Genomic DNA, 23,327 nt, shown 5'->3' with positions numbered 1-23,327 from the left:
ACAAGTTCCCAGATGATTTTGCGGCTGCTGGTCTGAAGATCACATTTTGAAAACCACTATTTAGAGTTAACTTCTAAAGGGGCTTCATTTCCTCACCAACACTGGAAGAATGGAGAAACCTTTTCCCCAATTCCTCCTTTGAGATTTGTAGAGCTGTGTTAGGACCGAAAGTCTTTTCTGAAATCAAAGGTGTGTAGGTATGGCTGAGGCACATTACAGCACCCAGGGAAAGAAAAATCTGACCCCATTGACTTTTAGGGCCCATCTGCTTAATTCTGGCCCGTCCTCTACATGTCCAATGCCTGCCACTTTTTTTGGAAATTATTTTTATTTTTTAAATTCACAAATAATAATTATATATACTTATGGCATACAACATATTTTTATATATGTACATATTGTGAAATGACTAAATTAAGGTAATTAACATCTATTACTGCACATTTTTTTGTGGTGGAACACTCACACTGCTCTCAGCAATTTTCAAGTATACGTTATATTGCTATTAACTATAATTGATATATTGTACAATTGATTTTCTGAACTTATTCCACCTAACTAAACCTTTGTATCATTTGACCAACATCTCCCCAGTCCCTCCCTCCCCCAGCCCTTGATAACCATCATTCTACTCTCTGCTTCTGAGTTTGACTTTTTAAGACTCTACATATCAGTGAGATCATGTGGTATTTGTCTTTCTGGGGCAAGGCCTGATATTTTACAAGCTTGACTTTTGTGTTTGGTACTCATTAAATAGTTTATATGCACAACTCCCCACCCCCACTGGTCCTCAAAGTCAGTCTCACAGGTGTAATATTTTTTCAGGCAGTAGGGTGAGGGGGAAAGCAGTAATGTTTATTGGGCATCTTCTATGGACCAGGCCTTTTAAGCAATATCAATTGACCTCACCTAATCTTTACAGCAGCTCTGTGAAGTCTGCATTATGCTTGGAGGAACCTGAGGTTCGGAGAGATTTAGGGACTCAGCCAAGGTGAGGAACTTGGTGGTCATGGTGTAGGGGTTGACAGTCCCTCCTGCCTGCTGCAGAATGTCCCAAAGCAGCCTTCTAACAGTGATACAACATCTCTCCTTCATTTCTGAAGATCCTGGAATGGTGATGGGATGTAGACAAGTTAGAAGACCAACACCTATTGAGCACCTACTCATTTAAATAAACGTTATATTGATAAATGCTGTCAATGTATAACATTTAAATCTGTCAGCCAGGCATTTATAACTGTTTTCAGATGAAAAATGAAGGTTCAAGGACATTGATCACGTTGCTCGGGGTATATCTGTACTCTGAGCCTTCTCCTCGGGTTGGTCTAGGTGGATATCTTCTCCTGACCAAAAACTGATAGGAATCAAATATTTTCACGGTCAAAGCAGCTTCTGCTTTTCTACCAAGACTCTTCCAAAACTTCTGGGGATGGATAACAATGTTTTCTGGTTCTACTTCACCCTGAGCACAAGGGAACCTGGTCCTTGAATGAACCTGCACTCAAAAAATCAAACTAAACACCGGATAGTTTAGATTGGCATAAATGCAAATCAGAGTGTTGGGCTTTGCTTTTATTTGCTGACATGCTATAGTCCCAGAGTCAAGGTGCCAGGGTCCTGGGAGCAACAAACGCATTCCCATTGATTTATTGTTGAAAAACCCTGTGATCAGCCTACCCAAAGGCCCTGCCCCACCCTGCCTTGCCTCACCTACATACGTTCAGTTTGTAATTCTGTTTCCTTTTGCTGCATAATATCTGCTTCAGTTTACCTTTTTCATGGGAGACTCTGGCTTGGAAATCTCCAAAATGCATACTTTATCTGTGTTGTGGATTTGTTTAATATCTCCTCAAGACTCACTTGCTGAATTCCTAACCCTCAGTTTCTCACAGTGTGACTGTATTTGGAGGTAGGGGCTTTAAAGAGGTGATTAAAATGAAGACATTAGGGTGGGTCCTAATCCAATATGACTGATGTCCTTGTAAGAAGAGTAGATTTAGGACACAGACAAAAGGAAGGCCATGGAAGACAGAGTGAGATATGACCATCTGCAGCCAAGGAGAGAGGCCTCAGAAGAAACCAACCCTGCTGACATCTTGGTCTCCAACTTCTAGCCTCTAGAACTGTGAGAAAATAAATGTCTGCTGCTTGAGCCATCTGGTCTGTGCTACTTTGTTAAGGCATCCCTAGAAAACTGATATAATCAGTTTGACAAATGCATCCCAAGTCATTAGTAACCAGTGGGCGTACTTTGTGTAGCCACAAGAAGAGTTTAACTAAGGGCCAGGCTCACGTAAAAAGAAAGCAAGGATTTATAAATAAATGCCTGTGTCATTCATTTATTCAACAAGCATTGCTTAAAATCTAAGACATTCCAGGCCTGTGAATGCCAAAATGAGTGGAATTCCAAACACAGGGAGCTCACAATGGACATTTTAAGAAGCCCAGAAAATCCCCTGGACTCAGGCTATCTGCCTCCCCCACTAGCTTGAGGCTGGGGCCCGGGTCCCTCCCTTTTGTGGAAGTACTACCTTCCTCAGGCCTCCACTTCAGAAAGCAAACACCCAGGACAGGGAGCCCATCAAGCTCCATCCTCAGCTTCCATGCATTCCTCAGTTTACCTGATTGACACACTTGAGAGGGAAAGTCCAGGCAAAACTCAAGAGGCATATGATGGGGGGAAGATAGCTTTCTTTAAAAAAAATGGGGAGGAGGACAGACAGGAAAAGTAGCAGGAATCAGGGAGACCAAAGTTCTTAAAACAATATTCAAGGATTACAAACCACACTGACACCCGGAATCTACTTGAGACAGACTCACATCAGACATCAATCACATGGCTTCTGATTCTTAGTCTGCCTTTTTCTGGATGTGACTGAGTGGACTTCCCTTCTGCAGCTCCAGTAGGTACAGATGGCTGCATCACAATGGCTTCAAATGCATAAGTTAACAGCAAACTAATGGTTTTCTTCCAGCTAGCCTATAATTACACATATACACATTTATCCTCCTGGGAAAAATTTACAACTGGCTGGTTTTCCTTCAACACCACAGAACGAGACTAAAGGGAGGTGAGTAAGAGTCCAGCCATAGTGAATCTACAGCAAAAGGTAGGACTCAGGCAAAATATGCATGGCAAAAGACAGCCACGGTCACCAGGATGATGCCATTGACGTTCACCACTGTCCTCCACAAAGGCTTCTCAGAGGTGTCCGTCATCTTCATCTTCATGGCTTTCTCCTCTTCCTCAGTCATCTTGGGTGCACCCTGCTGCTCCAGCCCACAAAATAGGTCATAGGCTCTCCTGAAGATTCCTTTTTTCTTCTCAGGAACTTGTGTTTCTGGGCAAAGGCATAGAAGAATTATTGGACACAGAAGCAGGACGGACTAGAAAAGTTTTCAGGGGAGAAGCCACAACATGAAGCATCTGCTATTCTGCAGAAATTTCCCAAAAATGAGAAATTTCCCCAAATTTCCCCCATATTTTCTTGTTTTAAGGAATGAAAACGGTAGAAAATGTTCCAACAAACTTAATGACAAAACGATCTTACTATCTGCATCCTTAGGATCAGCTAACCTAAGTTTTATCTCTATCAGGCCCAATGCAAATTCATTTTGATTTGGAACAATCAGATCAAATAATAGTTTATAATAAAGGCACATTAATAATAGGCTGGGGAATTGTGCCATAGGAAGGAAAACTCAACTCTGAAACACAAAATCTCATATCTGTTCACTACATCACCAGAAAGCAGTCTGGCTGGCATGATTCAGGAGTGCTTTGGTTACATCTGTCCATTCTAAGGCTTCACAACAGACCCAGCCAGGTGGTAAGAACTGGTCTGAACAGCTCCTGATGCGGTGCAGCAATGAGCAATACTTCCCAGGCTTAGGATCTAATGTCACATATCAACACTGCTTAATCAAACTGTCCACACCTGGCCCTGATGCTCAAATTGAATACCCACCAAGGGAACTGATTCCCTCCTCTGAGCCCAGGTGTGGCCCTGGAGGTAAACAAACCTGGTTTCAAATGCCCACTCTGCCACTCAATAGATAAGAGAACAAGCCCACTGTGTTTTCAGCACCACAGTCACAGACCCTGCAAAGCACTTTCCCATTTTTACAAGTCATTGAATTTTATCTTTATTTTTTAAGAGACAGAGTCTTGCTCTGTTGCCCAGGCTGGAGCGCAGTGGGGTAATCATAGCTCACTGCAGCCATGAACTCCTGGGCTCAAATGATCCCCCACACCTCGGTCTCCTTAGTAGCTAAGCTTGGACTATAAGTGCATGCCACCATATCCAGTTAAATTTTTTTTTTGTAGAGTATCTCAGTATGTTGCCCAGGCTGGTCTTGAACTCCTGGACTCAAGTAATCCTCCCACCTCGGCCTCCCAAAGTGTTGGGATTACAGATGTAGGTCACCATGGCCAGCATCACAGAATTTTAGCTTTAAAACATCACAGAATTTTAGAACTGGAAAGAATCTCAGTGACCAAGTTCACACATGAGTCAGAATTGGGGCCAAAACCTGGCTTTATGGTCTTGTTAATTCACCTCCCTTATCTTCAGGTATCAGAAGAATTGGATAAATAATACCTTCTTCATTGTACTAATGAAGAATTTAATGATTTAATGAGAGAGCCTCTAGCTCTTATTGGGGTAGAGCCTCTCTTATTGTGGTAGAGCCTCTCTTATTGTGGTAGAGCCTCTACCACAATGAGACCTTTTGACACTCAAAATACTCCTAATCCATGTCCCTTGACACAGTAGATGTCAAAAAGTGTAGGTCTCTTTCCAGTCTCTCTTTCGTCTCACACACTCACATCTCTCCCCTTTGACTCACTACACCAAAATAGCAGAGTGGGGAAGAAGGAGTAATAAGCTAGGATCACTGACGACCTCAAGTGAGAAATACATGGCTTTCTGGGTCAATAAAAAGTTGAATGGCCAGCTGGGCACGGTGGCTCGTGCCTGTAATCCCAACACTTTGGGAGGCCAAGGTGGGCAGATCACGAGGTCAAGAGATCGAGACTATCCTGGCTAACATGGTGAAACTCCGTCTCTACTAAAAATACAAAAAAATTAGCAGGGCATGGTGGCGGGTGCCTGTAGTCCCAGCTACTCGGGAGGCTGAGGCAGGAGAATGGCGTGAACCCGGGAGGTGGAGCTTGCAGTGAGCTGATATTGTGCCACTGCACTCCAGCCTGGGTGACAGAGTGAGACTTTGTCTCAAAAAAAAAAAAAAAAAAAAAATTGAATGGCCTTAGGAAATTCTCTGTATCACATTTTCCTGTTCTGGAAAGAAAGGAAAATTGGAAGAATTGTACTTGCATTATCTGCCTTAAGAGGATGATGCATTGCTGAAATGAATCACTAAAGTGTTTATAATTAAAACATGTTATAATCATATCATTATCGATGATGGTGGTGGTGGTGGTGGTGGCGGTGGTGGTGAGGATGATGATACTGGGACAATGATGCACCTGCAAAGCTTCCTTGTGTTGCTGTTTCTCAGAGAATGGTGAATGTGACATTCATGGTCTGTAAAATCCCTCAAGATAGCTTAGTTTATTGTGCTTTAATAGGGTAGGATGTTCAGTCTGATTTCACCCTAAGTTCATGAAGACACAACAGAATTTGAGTGCTGCCATGAACCTCAGAGGTCACCAAGTCAAATCTCTAGCCAGTATGGAAGTTCCCGCTACAGAATTCTTGACAGATGTACACATACTGCTCATCCCTGTCCAGACCAACTCAATTAGAAAACTCTTCCTTCAAAGCAATCATGATGATGGTAAATATAGCTAATTCTTACAGCAGAGCATAAGAGGCATGAGTTTTCATTTAGAATACTTTTATGTGACAAATCTGAGCTTTAGAACAATGGAATCACTTTCCCAGAGTATTAGGAAGAAAATTGATGATGATTAAATCCCAGTTCTTCCTGATTCCAAATCTCACAGTCTATCTCTGCACTATCTTGCCTCCTTACTCAGAGTTAAAATTTGATGAATTCTTTTCACCCACCAGTGTTGTCTGCCTTCTGGCATAAAAATAATCTTTTCTTCCACAATAAGACCTTTTGACACTCAAAATACTCCTAACCCATGTCCCTTTAAAATCTATGATATTCTTACACAGTGTGGAGACATTTTTGGAGGTAGGAGAAGTAGAGGGCATGTTGCTGCCCGCCTGCCCCAGGGAAGCAGGAAGGGGCTGTTTTCAGCACCATGGCCAGCTGCTGTGGCTCCAGGCTCCCTCCAGTATTTGCAGTCCCAAGTTTTAGAATTGAAAGGTCCTCAGAGATCAAGAGCAGATTGTAACAAAGCTGAGACCTTAGGCACAGCTTCTCCCTCCCTAAGCCTCAATTTACATGTCTATAAAATGAGGTGATAAGACCAAATGATCTCTAGGGCTCTTTCCCCAGTTAGGATTCTATGATGTTCCTGATGGCCAGATTGAGAAACTGTTCTGAGCTACACCTGTGCTCTCCTTCAGATGGAGTGATATGAGGCCTCCAGCTCAGCACCAGGTAAAGCACATATGACCTTGAGCCCCCATAGCTCTGCACACCACACACCTCTACAACCATCCTCCACGTGTGCACGTTTCCCACATAGAGAGGAAAAGTTGCAATACTGAAGTAGAAGAAAGTATTAACTTACAGGATAAGTCTCTGGGCACTGACTAAGCGTTATTTCATTGGTCTTCCAGAGAAATTTGATTTTCTACATTTGATATTGTAAGCCGGTACGACATAAGATCCCAAGGGCTTCTATCCCCTCATCTTGATGTCACTAGAACTGGCCATAGCTTTGGTTCCATCTGCTCTCAGTTCACAGGCTATGTCAGAAGAGCTCCAACTCTTCTCTTATCCCCGGCCATTCCTCAAATCAAGGCAGGGTGGCAGATTTGAATAGACATTTCTCAAAATATGATATATAAATGGCAAATAGGCACATAAAAAGGTGCTCAACATCATCAATCATAGAAATGCAAATCAAAACTACAATGATATATCATCTCATCACAGTTAAAATGGCTTATATCCAAAAGACAGGCAATAACAAATGCTGGTGAGGATGTACACTGTTGGTGGGAATGAAAGGTAGTATGACCAGTATGGAGAACAGTTTGGAGGTTCCTCAAAAAACTAAAAAGACAGTTACCATATGATTCAGCAATCCCACTGCTGGGTGTATGCCCAAAAGAATGGAAATTAGTATATTGAAGAGATATCTGCACTCTCATGTTTGTTGCTGCACTGTTTACAATGGCTAAGATTTGGAAGCAACCTAAGTGTCCATCAACAGATGAATGGATAAAGAAAATGGGTACATATACACAATGGAGTACTATTCGGCCATAAAGAAAGAATGAGACCCTGTCATTTGCAACAACATGGATGGAACTGTAGATCATTATGTTAAGTGAAATAAGCCAGTCACAGTAAGACAAACATCTCATGTTCTCACTTATTTGTGAGATCTAAAAATCAAAACAATTGAACTCATGGACATAGAAAGTAGAAAGATGGTTACCAGAGGCTGGGAAGGGTAGTGAGGGTCTGGGGATGGAGTAGGGATGGTTAATGGGTACAATAAAAAAATAGAAAGAATGACTAACCTACTATTTGATAGCACAACAGGGTGACTATAGTCAATGAAAATTTAACTGTACATTTTAAAATTAAGAGTGCAAGGCCGGGTGTGGTGGCTTATGCCTGTAATCCCAGTACTTCGGGAGGCCAAGGCAGGCAGATCACCTAAGGTCAGGAGTTTGAGACCAGGCTGACCAACATGAAGAAACCCCATCTCTACTAAAAACATACAAAATTAGCCAGGCGTGGTGGCGCATGCCTGTATTCCCAGCTACTCAGGAGGCTGAGGCAGGAGAATCGCTTGAACCCAGGAGGTGGAGGTTGTAGTGAGCCGAGATTGCGCCATTGCACTCCAGCCTAGGCAACAAGAGTGAAACTCGGTCTCAAAAAAAAAAAAAAAATTAAGAGTGCAACTGGATTGTTTGCAACTCAAAGGATAAATGCTTGAGGGGGTGGATACCCCATTCTCCATGATGTGCTTGCTTGCAGGCATGATTGCATGCCTGCATCAGAACATCTCATGTACCTCATAAATGTATACACCTACTACGTACTCACAAAAATTTTTTAAATATGAGGGGTGAGGGAGCTTGAATGATTCTGTACCCTTTCCTCCCCTTGAACTCAGAGTTAACTTCCCCAAACCCACTTATCCATCTCATCCCCACCCTGCGCCTCACTGCCCTGGAGGGGAGACATCTGAGCTCTGATAAAATTATTTAGGGAATAGCTGCAGTAAAGTTGTCTTGTTGTTGTAGGAGTAACTTTTATGGTTTAGGATCTGCTCTGGGTCATAAATCACCTATTTCAATGGTCTCCTTAGGGCCTTCTTGGATGTTCTCCTCTTCCGCATCCAGGTCAATACGCTCCTCTTTGCTGTTGCGCAGGCTCCAACACAGACGGTAGAGCTGCAGAGAAGGCAGAACAGGTCAACAGAAAGATCCAAATAGCATCTTGGGACAAGAAGTTGGGGGGGCAAAGAGATATGCATCAAGGAGGGGAAGGGAATGTGGCGTCTCAGTACCAAGAAGAACATACACAACGATTCTCATCCATAACATTATCTCTAAAAACATTGGTAACTTAGACGAAAGTAATATACATGTATATACTAGCCTTTATGATATATGCATATTCAGAGCCAAAAGACTGCCTCATATGGAAATGTTTGTTGAATGAACTCTTTTACGTGTGTGTGTGATAAATAATTTGTTCCTTTTAGCACTGGCAGTAGGAAGCAACAAGACAGCCATTTGTCCAGGTTAGGAGTGTAAGTTCAGATTTTTGCACTATGTCACATTATGTGGATAAGAAACTAGAATCATGAGCCATAATAGAATATGGTAGAACTGAAGGCACAGTTTCTATTGACATAGTCAAGAGCATGAACCAAAAACTTGATCTAGAGCATGAACTCGGTCTAGGGCATGAACTAGAAATGTGTTTGGGTTGTGATACTTTCAAAGACTTGAGACATGAGGAAGCAGTTGATACAACACAAAGAAAGCCTGTGACAGGTCCAGCCAATAGATGTGATTCAGTTCTGCTGCTATAAAAGCAGTCTTTGTTTGACATCAGGTTTGTCACAGCTCTTAAAAATTTGGCAATGAAGTTGAAGGTCTCTTAGGGATTCCATAGTCTGTGCATGCATGAGTAAAGTAAATGATTAACAAAATCCTTCTGTTTTCTAGGAATAAATATGACCTTGGGTTAACTTTCTCGCTCTGTTCCCTTGGAAACCTGGAAATCTGTGTTGGGTTACCAGACTACTAATAAAAATGGCTCATAATTGGTCATCTTTATCTAAATTGGGAGAGCTATGAATGAATTCTAAACCAATGGGGGCATCTAGAGTTAAAGAAGAGTAATTGCAACTTTTGAAGTCTTGGATCAATTAGACTTTGATATTGTTAGAAATGTTTTACATCTTATGGTCAATTTTTGGTGGACTAATTTGGAAAAAAAAATCAAGAGGCAAACTATATTTTGGGTTTCCCTGAGTAGACTGATTTTTGTAACTAGGTATGTGCTTTGCTGGGACCTTTGAAAGCTTTGACCATGGGACTGTCAAAAGAAATACCAGTTTCTATTTGGAACATAGGCTTCTAAGCCAGGTAGCCCTGTACCACCCATGTGATCTTGCACACCTGAGCTGTCACTTGGGGAGCAGGTTTCAGAGAATAAGCCCTGGAATAAAGGGTGGACAACTGTGAGGACTCTGACTAAAGACATGGGCTTGATATCAGCCTGCTGGCACACCATGTTTCCTAGCATGTATCCTTCCACGTGAAACCAATGGCAAGTCATGTGAATGTGAATGTAAGACGTACAATTTTGCTGAGGCTGACCAAGAATGTTGTGGCATGTCAACATCACTAATCATCAGAGAAATGCAAATCAAACTATAATGAGATATCATCTCACCCCATTTAAAATGGCTTTTATCAAAAAGGCAATAATGAATGCTGGTGAGATGGGGAGAAAGGGGAATCCTCAAACACTGTTGGTGAGAATGTAAATTAGCACAGCCACAATGAAGAACACTATGGAAGTTCCTCAAAAAACTAAAAATAGAGCCACCATATGATCCAGCAATTCTAATACTGGATATATATCCAAAAGAAAGTAAACCAGTATATCAAAGAGATACCTGTACTCCTATATTTACTGCAGCACAATTCACAATAGCCAATATATGGAATCAATCTAAGTGTCCATTGACAAATGAATGGATAAAGAAAATATTGTACAAATATACAGTAGAGTATTATTCCACCATAAAAAGAATGAGATCCTGTATTTGCAACAACATAGATGGAACTGGAGGCCATTATGTTAAGTAAAATAAGCCAGGCATAGAAAGACAAATTTCTCATGTTCTCACCATATATAGGAGCTAAAAGTTTTAAAAACCAAACTCATGGAGATAGAGAGTAGATTGATGGTTACCAGAGGCCAGGAAGGGTAGCAGGGAATGGAGGACAGAATGGAGATGGTTAATGGGTGCAAAAATACAATTAGAATGAATTAAGATCTAGTAGTTGGTAGCACAATAGGGTAGCTATACTTAATTTATTATATACATATAATTTAAAGACAGAGTCTCACTATGTTGTCAGGGTGGTCCCAAACTCCTGGACTCAGGCGATCCTTCCACCTTGGCCTCCCAAAGTGCTGGGATTACAGGCATAAGCCACCATAATCTGTATTTTAAAATAACTAAGAGTGGAATTGGAATGTTCCTAACACAAAGAAATGATAAATGATTGAGGCAATGGACACCCCAATTACCCTGATTTGATCATTTTATATTGTATGCCTGTATCAAAACATTACATGTACCCCATAATTATATACAACTATTATGTACCCATAATAATTAAAAATTTAAAAAATTAAAGAAAATTACAGTGTGAACATGAAACAAGGACAGATCCCCTAAATGGATACTCACATGCACATCCGGAATGGGTTTGGTGAGGAGGGAGATGACCACGATGGTGATGACAGAAATGGTGAAGAGGATAATGGCAAAGTACAAGTAGTGCACCCCACAGATAATTGTGGGACAGTTGCTGGGCTCCATGCAGCTCCCGGTTCCATAAGCAAACTCAGTAATCATACGTGAAATCCCAATCAGAAATCCTAGGATCAGTCCCCAAAAGGCTCCCTGTGAAAGAAAACCCTGGGTTAACTCATGCTGAACACACAAAACAGATGGCCTTTCTAACATTCTTTGGAGGGGCATAGGCAGAGGCAAAGGAACAGAGGTAGGAGAAGTGGTAGCTCCAGGCTGTCTGAACCCAGAACACTGAAGTTCAGAATATGGCTAGGAGTGCTATGCACTCAGACAGACACACTCAGTGTGTCTGTCTATCATGTTTCAGCAACATGATTTCACCTCGATCATTAAACAAGGAGCCATAATATAATGGGATAAAGTGTCTAATAACTGGAATAGAATGTCAACCTACAGGCTTGATTCCAAAAATTCCCTTTAACTTGAAAAATAATTTGAGCCTCTCCACCTGCAGCTACTGTCAACACCAATCTCCAGATTTAGGCATATTCAGATGAAAAGTAATTACTTGTGAGGTAATTTGTATTTCACAAAGACATGGGAAAAGAAATTGGGTCTTTGGAAGACGAAGGAGAAAGAAACTTTTCCATCAAAATATAAATAACACTTTTTTAGCCCTCTTTGTAGTTTATTTTATGAACCATTTTTAGTTTGAGAACATAAAATTATACTGTGTTTTTACATTAAATTTTGGGTCTGCATATTAGAATATGGAAGACTTTAAGAAACCAGAAACATGAGGGGATGATTTTTCAGGGTTTTTTTTTACTCCTTCCTTCCCTCCTTTTTTTCCTTTCCCTTAGGTAAGTCCTCACCTAAAGGACTAGGTTTGAGTCTGGCAGGCCAGTGACAAAATAGAATGTGCTCTTAGAAGGGTGGCCCAAAAGAGCTTTCACAGTTTTATCAGGTGCTGGTCAGCCCCTTTGCTAGCCATTGGTATCCCTACACTTTCTATTCCAAATTATCAGCTATCCCCCACACATGGCATGGCATGTGTTTTTGTCTCCAGGTCTTTGCACAGCTCATTCTGTCTGGGAGAATACAGGCTCTTCTCTTCCTGGTAACCTCATTCTAGTTTAAATAATACAAGCTACACAGGGTGGGTGCACCCTTTCTTGCTGTGGCCACAGCACTGTGGACACAGATCCAGGCCAGCACCAACCACACTGCCATGGAATCACAACAGTTCTCTGTCTCCCAATCTGAACCAGGGGGTTGCCCAGGGAAGGAAGCAGGTTTCATTTACTTTGTGTTGCTAGTGCCTCACCCTATGCTGGCATCTGGAAGTGACTTCTAGATGAAGAAATAAGCCTTGGCAACATAGTGAGATTCCTGTCTCAAAAAAAATCAATAAATTTGCCACGAAATAATTTTTTAAAAATTCAAATTTTTTCATAATAAAAACTCAACAAGTTAGGTACAGAAGTAACAAACCTCAAAAACAATAAAGTTTATAAGCTATATATGACAAACTCACAGCTGACATCATACTGAACAGGGAAAAATTGAAAGCCTTTCCTGTAAGATCTGGAAAAAGAAAAGGATACCCTTTCACCACTTTTATTCAACATAGTACTGGAAGTCCTAGACAGCGCAATTAGGCAAGAGAAAAAGGGCATCCAAATTGGAAAAGAAGAAGTCAAATTGGCCTCATTTACATATGATATGATCTCATATTTAGAAAAACCTAAAGATTCCACCAAAGGGGTCACTGTTAATGAAACCCTGACTTACCTTTCCAGCCACATCTTCCATCTTTCACATTCACAAACTCTCCTTGAGCCAGGTGAGATTCCATACAAGTCCTTCACCCTCACTCCTATCCTACTTCTGCCTGAAAGGTCTGGACAGTACTGTTCTCTGACTTGAATGCCATGTCTTCCCTCTCCAACTTCAAATTCTTCCAGCTCCAGCTGGTCCAAGGAGCCTTCCCTGACAGTTTCAGTCCCTGCTAATAAAGCCTTTCCTAAATCCCTTCCTGCTTATATCATGTGCTGTATTGTATCCCTTACTTCTTACGCACTTTGTTTTATGTATAAACTGCTTGTGCACCAGGACTTTGTCTTCACTGGGCCCTGAGAGGTGCTGGCTGGAAAGCCGAGTTCACAGTAGAGCACTGGAGGTACCTCGTGCTAGCACTTTCTCTTGCTCACCTAGGGGCTACAGAATTCCTAGGGAGTGCCATGCAGTCAGGTCAAAATCACCAAGATTAGATAGAAAATCTAATCTTGGCTTGTAATCCTAGTACTTTGGGAGGCCGAAGTGGGAGGATCACTTGAGCTCAGGAGTTCAAGACCAGCCTGGGCAACATAGTGAGTCCCCACCTCTATTAAAAAAAAAATAAGAAAATCTAATCTTGGACAGAGGAGACAGAGAGAACGTGGACCCCCCCATACCAACTCCCGAGGAGCTCACTCCAACAGAGAGCCCCATGGTCCCTGGAGGCTTTCCCTACAAACCCTCAGCAGCACATCTGTGTCTGCTCAAGATCTCTGGGAAATAGAATCCCTCCCACAGAGAATATGCAAACCCACATGGAAACTTCTATGCCAGAATGACTTTTCTGGACATGCCCAGATGATACCTACTGGCTCATTGACTCTTTTCCAGAAAATAGCAAGCAGGAAGACAGCCGCAATGGGTGGTCCCAAGTAACTGGTGATGGACTGGATGTAATCGAAGAGTTGCCCACTTTGTGCTGACTGCACAATGGGCACCCAGGCGATGCTGATGCCAATCAGCACCAGGATAAACAACCTGAAATTAAAGCCCCCACAACAAAGTGTCAATAAGTAGCTGTACATGGTATATATATATATATATATATATATATATATATATATTTTTTTTTTTTTTTTTTTTTTTTTTAGATGGAGTCTCGCTCTGTCACCCAGGCTGGAGTGCAGTGGCGCATCTCCACTCACTGCAAGTTCTGCCTCCCGGATTCATGCCATTCTCCTGCCCCAGCCTCCTGAGTAGCTGGGACTACAGGCGCCCGCCACCACGCCCGGCTAATTTTTTGTATTTTTTTAGTAGAGACGGTTTCACTATGTTAGCCAGGATGGTCTCGATCTCCTGATCTCTTGATCCGCCCACCTCAGCCTCCCAAAGTGCTGGGATTACAGGCGTGAGCCACCGTGCCCGGCCCTCTACATGAGTATATATTGCTATGTATTATACATATGCATACATACATATACACACTACCACCACCACCACTACCAGCAGCAAATATGACCACAGCAAGAAAAAATAATTTAAAAATGTATGCTTGAAGCTTTTTTTGCCTATAGGAAAGTCATTCATGCCTATGAATTAGTGAAACACACTTGACTTTCAATAGTAGCCTAGGCCCACTCACCACCATAAGAGAATCTCATTTTGAGAGGCAATAGAGTATGGGAACAAGGTATGAATTTCGGAGTCTGATAGTCCTGGATTCAAATTCTTAATATTTCTGTGTGACATAGGAGACATTTCTTAACCTCTCTGAGTCTCAAGTTCTTCATCTGTAAACTGGGAATAGGACTGACGTTGCAAGGTGGGAATAAGAATTAGTGATAGTAGTAGTGATACAAACACAGTCATGCACTGAGAGAATATTCTGTGGGAGTCACATGACATACACACCAGTGACCTCAATACAAGGCCATATATGATCATGTGTACAATACAAACTAAGATCTACAGCAGTATACTTGAGCAAGAATATTCATGTGTTTTTACAAACATATTTTTTCGTTCTTTTGTGTAAATACACAAGGAGTGATACTGCTGGATTATAGGGTAGATGGACATCCAACTTTATGAGAAACTGCCTGACTGATTTTCAAAGTACCTGTACTGTTTTGCATTGCTAGCAGCTATGCATAAGAATTCTGTTTGACCCACACCCTCACCAACATTTGATATCAATCTTTTAAATTTTAGTCACTCTAGTGTGTATGGTTTTGATCTCCACTTCCCTGATGCCTAGTGATGGCATTGAATACTTTTTTAATGTGCTTTGTTAGTGTTTTGGGTGTTTCTTAATTTGGTTGTTTTATTATTGAGCTGCTTACGTATTCTGGATATAAATCCTTTGTTAGATATATGTTTAACAAATATTTTCTCCCTTTTCATTTGACTAATGGTGTCTTTGATAAACAGAAGTTTTAAATTCTGATAAAAAAAAGAATTAGTGATAGTAAAACTAATCTAAGTGATAGTTAACTAAGGGTAAAACCTTGCCAACAGCAGGCACTTAATAAATAGTAAAAACTATTATTATTGTTTTCTTCTTCTCCTCCTTCTTCCCTTTTGTCTTCTTCTTCATAATAATGAAGTTATTAATAAAAACACTAGGCAAGATGATTTTATAAAGGAATGGTCTAGATAGGAAGAAACACTACCAGGTATTTCCACCTCTCCTCCTGCTGAGTTTCACTTCAAGTCCTGAAAAGACTGGAGATGTCCTTGCAAGCTCTTCTTACTTGTGCTCTTGATTGAATTAGAAAGATGACTGTGATTCCCTTTCTCACTTACTTGCAACTTAAATTGACCTCCACAAAGCAATGTTTTCACTCACACATTTCTCCCTCTGAATGCCTTTCCACTGTCCCCCTTTTCCATATCCCACCCACCATTATGGACTTAGCCCAGGTTCTCCCTTCCCCAGGAGCCTTTCCCAGCCACTCATGCCACACCCATCACTCCCTTATCTGAGCCCCTGGTTGATCTTACAGTCCCCACAGCAGAGTTTGGAATGGTTTCACATTACTGTGAGCTCATCCAGGACTGAGACAAGCCCCAGGGCAGTAGTTACAGGATGCACAAAAATGTGAGCCCCAACATAGTCTCAGGGCCATGGGATTCATCCCTACACAAGGCAACAAAACGTTTTCTGTAGCATTTTGCATTTGATCCACCTAAATAACTGGAAAAGTCAGTAAGTGCCTTTCTAAGGAAAAATCAATCAAGGTAACAGTGCTACTTTCTATGGCTCGGAGTAAAGATCCTCTGGCACAGTCAGATCTCCTTTGGGTGCCAGGTATCTTGTCAATTGAAAGTAGCCCACCATGTTTGCTTTGCTTCCTTCATTCCAATCTTGAAAATGAGACCTATGAGGTAGCAGCCTATATCCCTCCTGCACTCACTGGGAAACTTTCCCTTGACTGACATCACAGGGACTTGGTCCATCTGCCCTAAGGAGGTTGACCTGCATTAGCCCCATAGAAAAACAAGCAAGGCTCCTGTTGATCCTCTGTCCAGAGCATCTGCTCCATGGATAATCATGATAATGAGCACACCTGACCCAGGTGTTGATACTTTAATGCTTTCAGGACCCTATTGCATTTATTAGCCCATTTGACAACAAGAAATGTGTGCAGCGCTTGGTGTTTTAGACTGACTTTACAGAGTATATTCACAAGCACAATTGAACCTTCACAATCGTTCTGCAAAATGTTGCATCAAGGGGTCAAGGCATCAGAGGCGTGTGGGCCTCAAAGACGGCCAGTGTGGAGAGCTGCAGTGTGAGGGGCTGAGGACAGTGTGGGGCAGTATAAAGAGCCTTGGACAAGGGCTCAGTTGGCTGCAGATTCCAGTCCTGTCTCTGCCACTGTCCGGACTGTTTGGATTTAGGCAGGATGAGCCTCAACCCAAATGACAGCCTGAGGGGTAAATTAGGTGTCTCTTATGTCCCTTCTAACTCCAGAGGGGCATTGTTCAATGATCTCCAATTTAAAGTTAAATGCCACTGGAGGATCTAGAAAAAATGGCAGATAGGAGGCAGGACTAAATTGTAGCTCCCACTCAGATGGACAGAGCATCATGCAGAGACTAGCATCATGAACTTTTGCTCCAAGAACTGCTGCAGGAATATACCAGGAAAGCCAAGAGGATTCACAGACCCTCTGAAGGAAGCAGATTGCTCCTGCAGGACCCAGGAGACAGCCCAAATACTGTGAGAGCCCAAACTGTGAATGTGGGAAAGGCAGATCATCCGCCCCCAAACACAGACCCTCACTGGGGAACCTGAAGGTCCAGATCACGGGAGAAGTATTTCAACAAATAGCATCTCAATACTAACATTGAATATAAATGGCCTAAATGCTGCACTTAAAAGATACGGAATTGCAGAATGGATAAGAATTTATCAATCAAGTATCTGTTGCCTTCAAGAAACTCACCTAACACATAAGGACTCATATAAACTTAAGGTAAAAGGGTGGAAAAAGACATCCCATGCAAATGGACACCAAAAGTGAGCACAAGTAGCTTTTCTTATATTCTTTAAAGTTTCAAAAGAAACTTTAAAGCAACAGCAGTTAAAAAAGACAAAGAGGAACATTATATAATGATAAAAGGCCTTGTCCAAGGGGAAAATGTCACAACCCTAAATATATATCCACCTAACACTGGACCTCCCAAATGTATAAAACAATTACTACTAGGCCTAAGAAATAGATAGAAAGCAACACAGTAATAGTGGAGGACTTCAGTACTCCACTGACAGCACTAGACAGGTCATCAAGACAGAAAGTCAACAAAGCAACAAAGGATTTAAACTATACCCTGGAACAAATGGACTTAACAGATATTTACAGCACATTCTACCCATCGACCACAGAATATACATTGTAGTCATCAGTGCATAGAACATTCTCCAAGGTAGACCATAAGATAGGCCACAAAACAAGTCTAAATAAATTTAAGAAAATTGAAATCATATCAAGTACTCTCTCAGACCACAGTGGAATAAAACTGAAAATCAACATCAAAGGGAACCTTCAAAACCATGCAAATACATGGAAATTAAATAACCTGCTCCTGAGTGATCATTGGGTCAACAATGGAATCAAGATGGAAATTTTAAAATTTTTTGAACTGAATGATAATAGTGATACAACCTATCAAAACCTCTCGGATACAGCAAAGGTGGTGCTAAGAGGAAAGTTCATAGCCCTAAATGCCTACAGCAAAAAATCTGAAAGAGCACAATAGACAATCTAAGGTCACACCTCAAAGAACTAGAGGAACAAGAACAAACCAAACCCAAGCCCAGCAGAAGAAAGGAAATAACCAAGATCAGGGCAGAACTAAAAGAAAGTGAAACCAAAAAAAAACATACAAAAGATAAATGAAACAAAAAGTTGGTTCATTGAAAAGATAAAATTGATAGACCATTGGCAAGATTAACCAAGAGAAGATGAGAGAAAATCCAAATAAGCACAATTAGAAATGAAACAGAAGATATTACAACTGACACCACAGAAATATAAAAGATAATTCAAGGCTACTATGAACAACTTTATGTGCATAAACCAGAAAACCTAGAGGAGATGGATGAATTCCTGGAGAGATACAACCCTCCTAGCTTAAATCAGGAAGAATTAAATACCCTGAACAGACCATTAGCAAGCAGCGAAGTTGAAATGGTAATTTAAAAATTACCAACCAAAAAAAGTCCAGAACCAGACGGATTCAGAGCTGAATTCTACCAGACATTCAAAGAAGAATTGGTACCGATCCTATTGACACTATTCCACAAGACAGAGAAAAAGGGAATCCTCCCAAAATCATTCTATGAAGCCAGTATCACCCTAATACCAAAAGGACATAACAAAAAAAGACAACTACAGACCAATATCCCTGATGAACATAGATGCAAAAATCCTTAACAAAATACTAGCTAACTGAATCTCGCAACATATCAAAAAGATAATCCACCATGATCAAGTGGGTTTCATACCAGGGATGCAGGGATGGTTTAACATATGCAAGTCAATAAGTGTGACACATCACATGAACAGAATTAAAAACAAAAATCACACAATCATCTCAACAGACATAGAAAAAACATTTGACAAAATCCAGCATCCCTTTATGATTAAAATCCTCAGCAAAATCGGCATAAAAGGGACATATCTCAATGTAATAAAAGCCATCTATGACAGACCCACAGCCAATATAATACCAAAAGGGGAAAAGTTGAAAGCATTCCCTCTGAGAACTGGAACAAGACAAGGATGCCCACTCTCACCAGCTTCTATTCAACATAGTACTGGAAGTCCTAGCTAGAGCAATCAGACAAAAGAAAGAAATGAACGGCATCCAAATCAGTAAAGGGGAAGTCAAACTGTCGCTGTTTGCTGATGATACAATCATATACTTAGAAAACCCTAAAGACTCCTCCAAAATGCTCGTAGAACTGATAAATGAATTCAGCAAAGTTTCAGGACACAAAATTAATGTACACAAATCAGTAGCTCTGCTATACATCAACAGTGACCAAGCTGAGAATCAAATCAAGAACTCAACCCCTTTTACAATAGCTGCAAAAAAAAAGAAAGAGAGAGAGAGAGAGAGAGGAGAAAAGAAAAGAAAGGAAAAAAGACTTAGGAATATACCTAACCAAGGAGGTGAAAAACCTCTACAAGGAAAACTACAAAACACTGCTAAAAGAAATCGCAGACGACACAAACAAATGGAAACACATCCCATGCTCATGGATGGGTAGAACCAATATTGTGAAAATGACCATACTGCCAAAAACAATCTACAAATTCAATGCAATTCCCATCAAAATACCACCATCATTCTTCACAGAACTAGGAAAGACAATACTCACATTCATATGGAACCAAAAAAAGGGCCCACATAGCCAAAGCAAGACTAAGCAAAAAGAACAAATCTGGAGGCATCACATTACCTGACTTCAAACTATACTATAAGGCCAGAGCCACCAAAACAGCATGGTATTGATATAAAAATAGGCACAGAGACTAATGAAACAGAATAAGAGAACCCAGAAATAAACCCAAATACTTAGAGCCAACTAATCTTTGACAAACCAAACAAAAATATAAAGTGGGGAAAGGACACCCTAGTCAACAAATAGTTCTGGGATAATTGGCAAGCCACATGCAGGAGAACAAAACTGGATACTCATCTCTCACCTTATACAAAAATCACCTCGAGATAATTCAAGGACTTAAATCTAAGAATACGAATGAAACTATAAAAATTCTAGAAGATAGCGTCAGAAAAACCATCCTAGGCATTGGCTTAGGCAAAGAGTTCACGACCAAGAACCCAAAGGCAAATGCAACAAAAACAAAGATAAATAGGTGGGACTTAACTAAAGAGCTTCTGCACAGCAAAAGGAACAGTCAGCAGAGTAAACAGGCAACCCACACAGTGGGAGAAAATCTTCACAATCTATACTTCCAACAAAGGACTAATATCCAGAATCTACAAAAAATTTCAAACAAATTAGCAAGGAAAAAATAATCACCTTACTCCTTCAAGAATGACTGTAATTTAAAAATAAAAAAAACAATAGATATTGGTGTGAATGTGGTGAAAAGAACACTTTTACACTGTTGGTGGGAATGTAAACTAATACAACCACTGTGGAAAACAGTATGGACATTCCTTAAAGAACTAAAAGTAGAACTACCATTTGATCCAGCAATCCCACTACTGGGTATCTACCCAGAGGAAAAGAAGTCGTTATACAAAAAAGATGTTTGCACATGCAGGTTTATAGCAGCACAATTCATAATTGCAAAAATATGGAACCAGACCAAATGCCCATCAATCAACAAGTGGATAATGAAATTATGGTGTATATATACATATGATGGAATACTACTCAGCCATAAAAAGGAACGAATTAATGGCATTCGCAGCAACTGGATGAAACTGGAGACTATTATTCTAAGTGAAGCAATTCAGGAATGGAAAACCAAACATCATATGTTCTCACTTATAAGTGGGAGCTAAGCTATGAGGTTGCAAAGGCATAAGAATGATACAGTGGACTTTGGGGACTCAGGGGAAATGGGTGGGAGGGGGGTAAGGGATAAAAGATTACAAATTGGGTTCAGTGTATAATGCTCGAGTGATGGGTGTACCAAAATCTCACAAATCACCACTAAAGAGCTTACTCATGTAACCAAATACCACCTGTTTCCCAAACATGAATGGAAATAAAAAATTTAAAAATAATAAAATAAAATAATAAGTAAATAAAGTTAAATGCCACTGAATGGCAAATATAACCAGCCACAGAAATTATTCCCATTCTACCCAGGCATCTGTCAACCTTCCCTAGCTTGAGGGGGTAACACAGATGGAACCTCTCTGATCATTCAAGCTTTTGTGGGTTGGGGGAAGCTGCATTTACCTTCCGGCAATCATGAGCTCTTTCTCAGATGCTCTCTTGCGGACCTTGGTGTAGATGTCCATGGTGAAGAGGGTGCTGGCGCTGTTGAAGATGGAGGTCAGGGAGCTCATGAGGGAGGCCAGCATGACTGACAGCATCAGGCCTCGCAGTCCTGGAAGAGAAGGATTTTTGAGTAGCACATAACAGCACCTTCAGCTCTTTTGTACTTGAAAAATATATGAGGACTCAAGATTTGTTTGCCTTCTGAAACCATGCCATGTTATCCAATTTCTCTCTCCAAAAAGACTAGAAGCTTTAAGAAGTGGTCCTATGGTTTTAAATTTATTAGCCCATTATAAGCCCACAGCAGCCACAAAGAGCCGGAGACACAACATACTTGAGGTGAATACTTTGCAACTGGACGATGATGATGGTGGTGGTGATGGCGAAGGTGGTGGGGTGTGTGTGTGTGTGTGTGTGTGTGTGTGTGTGTGTGTGTGTGTGTGTTTCCATCTGAGGGGATTTTTATAAGGTCTCTCACCTGAAATATTTATGATATAACAGAAAGAGATTTAAACTATGATTCAAAAGATGGGCCTCTCAAGAAAGTAAGACATCCACAGATTGGGAGAAAATACGTGCAAATCATATATCTGATAAGGGTCTAATATATAGAACATATAAATAACTCCTAAAATTCAATAATAAAATGACAACCCAATTTAAAATGCCAAAGGATCCGAATAGACACTTCTCCAAAGCTATACAAATAACCAATAATGACATGAAAATATGCTTGACATCAGGGGAATTCAAATCAAAGCCATAGTGGGATAATACTTTGTACCCACTAGGATAGCTATAATAATAAATTTTTAAAAAACAAAAATAACAAGTGTGAGTGGAGATGTGGAGAAATGGGGACCTTCATATATTGCTGGCAGGAATGCAAAATGGTACAGCCACTGCAGAAAATAGTCTGGGTCAGTCAGTTCTTCAGATGGTTAAACATTCAGCTACTGTATTACCCATCAATTCCATTCCTAGGTGGAATTTCATTTCGCTCTACCCAAGAGAAATGAAAACATATGTCTACTCAAAAACTTATACATTAATGTTTGTAATATTATTACTTGTAATACCCAAAAAGGAGGAGCAACACAAATGTCCACCAAATGATAAGTGGATAAACAAAATGCATAAGCAATTGACAAATGGGTAAACATGTGATGGAATATTGTTCATCAATAAAAAGGAATGACATACAAATACATGCTAGGACACAGATGAACCTTGCAAACATTATGTTAAGTAAAAGAAGCAAGTCACAAAAAAACACGTATTATATGATTCTACTTATATGAAATATCCAGAATAGGCAAATCTAGGAACACAGAAAGTATGTTAGTGGTTGCCAAGGACTGGGAGGTTGAGGTGAAATAGGGAGAGACTGCTCATTTCCTTAGCAGGTATAGGATTTCTTTATGGCGTGACACAAATTTTCTAAAATTTATTTCAGCAATGCTTGCAGAACTCTGTGAATATACTTTAAAAACCACTGAATTGCACATTTTAAATGAGGGAATTGTAGGGTAGGTGAATTTAAGCTCAATTAAGTTTTTTGTTTTTTTTTTTGAAAGACAAGGCTGTATTTCTAACTCTGATCCTAAGCAAGTTACGTCAAGCTCTAGGCCTCATTTCTTGATGTGTTAAACAGGGATACCTTCCCAAATCAGAATACGGAATACTACACCTTCCCAAATAGGAATACAGAACTCTTGTTATTAAAGTTTTCTCAATTATGGCAAGCCTGGTTGGCTATAATCTCTATTATTCTTGCCATACCCAGGAGTGCACAGAGGGACACCTGCTGAGGCTAGAAGGCCAGGCCAAGCTGAGGACCCACTAACAACAGTTTTACAGTCTCAGGAGTAAAAGTAACCTTAGGATCACCTAGACCTATCATCCATCTGATACATGAATCCCTTCCAC

General features: G+C 40.6%; 1 protein-coding gene across 2 annotated transcripts in view; it reads right to left on the bottom strand.

The window, feature by feature from the left end:
• Nucleotides 1-309: 309 nt before the first annotated feature.
• Nucleotides 310-23,327, bottom strand: part of SLC5A1 (solute carrier family 5 member 1) — a 70,792-nt gene continuing 47,774 nt past the window's right edge. Inside the window, exons 11-15 of one of the 2 annotated variants that reach the window (XM_054470195.2) lie at nucleotides 21,357-21,507; nucleotides 13,774-13,942; nucleotides 11,060-11,275; nucleotides 8,408-8,513; nucleotides 310-3,341 (exon numbers count right to left, since the gene is read on the bottom strand). In XM_054470195.2, coding sequence (XP_054326170.1) covers nucleotides 3,118-3,341; nucleotides 8,408-8,513; nucleotides 11,060-11,275; nucleotides 13,774-13,942; nucleotides 21,357-21,507 — 866 coding nt within the window. In that variant the 3' untranslated portion in view covers nucleotides 310-3,117. The remainder of the gene's footprint in view (nucleotides 3,342-8,407; nucleotides 8,514-11,059; nucleotides 11,276-13,773; nucleotides 13,943-21,356; nucleotides 21,508-23,327) is intronic. The other variant, XM_054470196.2, reaches the window with a different exon arrangement.

Source organism: Pongo pygmaeus, chromosome 23 (assembly GCF_028885625.2).
Source record: "Pongo pygmaeus isolate AG05252 chromosome 23, NHGRI_mPonPyg2-v2.0_pri, whole genome shotgun sequence".
NCBI classification, from domain to species: domain Eukaryota; kingdom Metazoa; phylum Chordata; class Mammalia; order Primates; family Hominidae; genus Pongo; species Pongo pygmaeus.
The sequence above is the reverse complement of the archived record's forward strand: the minus strand, read 5'-3'. Positions and strand labels throughout refer to the sequence as shown.